The sequence below is a fragment of the Micropterus dolomieu genome, linkage group LG06 (genome assembly GCF_021292245.1).
Source record: "Micropterus dolomieu isolate WLL.071019.BEF.003 ecotype Adirondacks linkage group LG06, ASM2129224v1, whole genome shotgun sequence".
In the NCBI taxonomy this organism is placed as follows: domain Eukaryota; kingdom Metazoa; phylum Chordata; class Actinopteri; order Centrarchiformes; family Centrarchidae; genus Micropterus; species Micropterus dolomieu.
The window spans coordinates 30,184,239-30,186,090 of NC_060155.1; the positions used below are offsets into that span (position 1 = coordinate 30,184,239).

The 1,852-nt window shown below is 57.8% G+C and overlaps 2 protein-coding genes across 5 annotated transcripts in view; one reads left to right on the forward strand and one right to left on the reverse strand.

Annotated features, from left to right (window-relative positions):
• Positions 1 to 714, reverse strand: part of LOC123971828 (vegetative cell wall protein gp1-like) — a 1,835-nt gene extending 1,121 nt beyond the window's left edge. The window contains exons 1-2 of the mRNA XM_046050842.1: positions 708 to 714; positions 33 to 558 (exon numbers count right to left, since the gene is read on the reverse strand). Of these exons, the coding sequence (XP_045906798.1) occupies positions 33 to 558; positions 708 to 714 (533 nt within the window). The remainder of the gene's footprint in view (positions 1 to 32; positions 559 to 707) is intronic.
• fastk (Fas-activated serine/threonine kinase) overlaps positions 616 to 1,852 on the forward strand; it is a 9,557-nt gene continuing 8,320 nt past the window's right edge. Inside the window, exon 1 of one of the 4 annotated variants that reach the window (XR_006825344.1) lies at positions 616 to 1,043. The gene's annotated coding sequence lies outside the window, so the exon portion shown is untranslated. Of the gene's footprint in view, positions 1,044 to 1,097; positions 1,506 to 1,852 lie in introns of those variants that run through there. The other 3 variants (XM_046051181.1, XM_046051183.1, XM_046051182.1) reach the window with 3 other exon arrangements.

The following is a 1,852-nucleotide window of genomic DNA, read 5'->3' on the forward strand; positions in this document are numbered from 1 at the left end:
TTCTGGACCTGTACGCCTCCAGGACTCCTAACCCCCCTCTGCTGCTGCAGGGCCCGGGGGCCTTTGGATCTTGTTCTAGTCTGCTTGGAGGCCCGGGGCCTCCGCTGACTGTTGGATCTTGTTCTAGTCTGCTGCAGGGCCCCGGGGCCTTTGGATCTTGTTCTAGTCTGCTTGGAGGCCCGGGGGCCTTTGGATCTTGTTCTAGTCTGCTTGGAGGCCCGGGGCCTCCGCTGACTGTTGGATCTTGTTCTAGTCTGCTGCAGGGCCCCGGGGCCTTTGGATCTTGTTCTAGTCTGCTTGGAGGCCCGGGGGCCTTTGGATCTTGTTCTAGTCTGCTTGGAGGCCCGGGGGCCTTTGGATCTTGTTCTAGTCTGCTTGGAGGCCCGGGGGCCTTTGGATCTTGTTCTAGTCTGCTTGGAGGCCCGGGGCCTCCGCTGACTGTTGGATCTTGTTCTAGTCTGCTGCAGGGCCCGGGGGCCTTTGGATCCTGCTCCAGTCTGCCTGCTCTGTTCTGGGTTTTGGGTCCTGTCAGGTGTGTCACCTGGTGGCCCTCCCGCCCTGCTCGCAGTATAAATGAAGGTCACTTCTGTTCTCAGCTGTGTTGAGTTCTCTGTCTCTGCATGGACCCGGCCTTGTTGGATTAATCCTCACCACTTTGTGTAAACTTATCTGAGTGTAAATCTGGAACTGTACTCTGCTCTCATGACTTCTCATGCTGCACTGGTCTATTTCCTTTGTGTATTTGCTGTACTTCTACATTCTTACACAAACTGCAGACGCCCTGTTCTGATGTTTATGCTACAGCGGGGGGGCAGATACACCAGAGAAGAAGAAGGTGGAGGATGTTGGAGCAGCAGGCAGGTGGCGCTGCGGGACTCTCCCCCAGCTCCTACAGTTGCATGCCGGGTAGTTGAGGATGGCGTCTGCGGGCTGTGTGGAGGAATGAACCGGCTGACCGCTGACTGCTTCCCCGGTGAACCCGCACTCTCCGCGGCCTCACGTGTTTCAGCAGAGCGGAGCTGCCGGTGTTACTGAGCTATGAGGTGAACTCACTGTCACGCGCACATTACCCGGTTAACCCGGGTTACAGCCAGGCTAACCACCCGGCCAGCAGCCTGATGCTAACATGCTAACAGATCAGAGCTGACGTTAGCCTGTAGCAGCGGTTAGCTTGGTGTAGCTTAGATTAGCTTGTAGCCTCGGTGAGCTTGTTGTGCACGTTAGCACAGTTAGCTTCACGTGCGTGTCCTTTCACGTGAAACTGACATGCGACTGTTAGCCGAGCTGCTAACTGACAGCCAGGTAGTTGGTTAGCAGCTCGGCTAACAGTCGCGCTTCAGGTGAGCTGACAGCCAGCAACGTCAAACAAGACGTGACGTCAGTATATATATTTGACGGATGGAGTGACGCATGTGACCGCGCTGACGCCGCAGAGGTTAACCGGTTAACTAGCCGGCTAGATGCTAACGTTAGCATGTGGGCCTGCGTACGTGTGTGACGGACAGGTGAGGAGGAAGCGTGCGTGCGTGTGTGTGACGGACAGGTGAGGAGGAAGCGTGCGTGCGTGTGTGTGACGGACAGGTGAGGAGGGAGCGTGCGTGTGTGTGTGTGACGGACAGGTGAGGAGGAAGCGTGCGTGCGTGTGTGTGACGGACAGGTGAGGAGGGAGCGTGCGTGTGTGTGTGACGGACAGGTGAGGAGGAAGCGTGCGTGCGTGCGTGTGACGGACAGGTGAGGAGGAAGCGTGCGTGCGTGTGTGTGACGGACAGGTGAGGAGGGAGCGTGCGTGCGTGTGTGTGACGGACAGGTGAGGGGGGAGCGTGCGTGTGTGTGACGGACAGGTGAGGAGGGA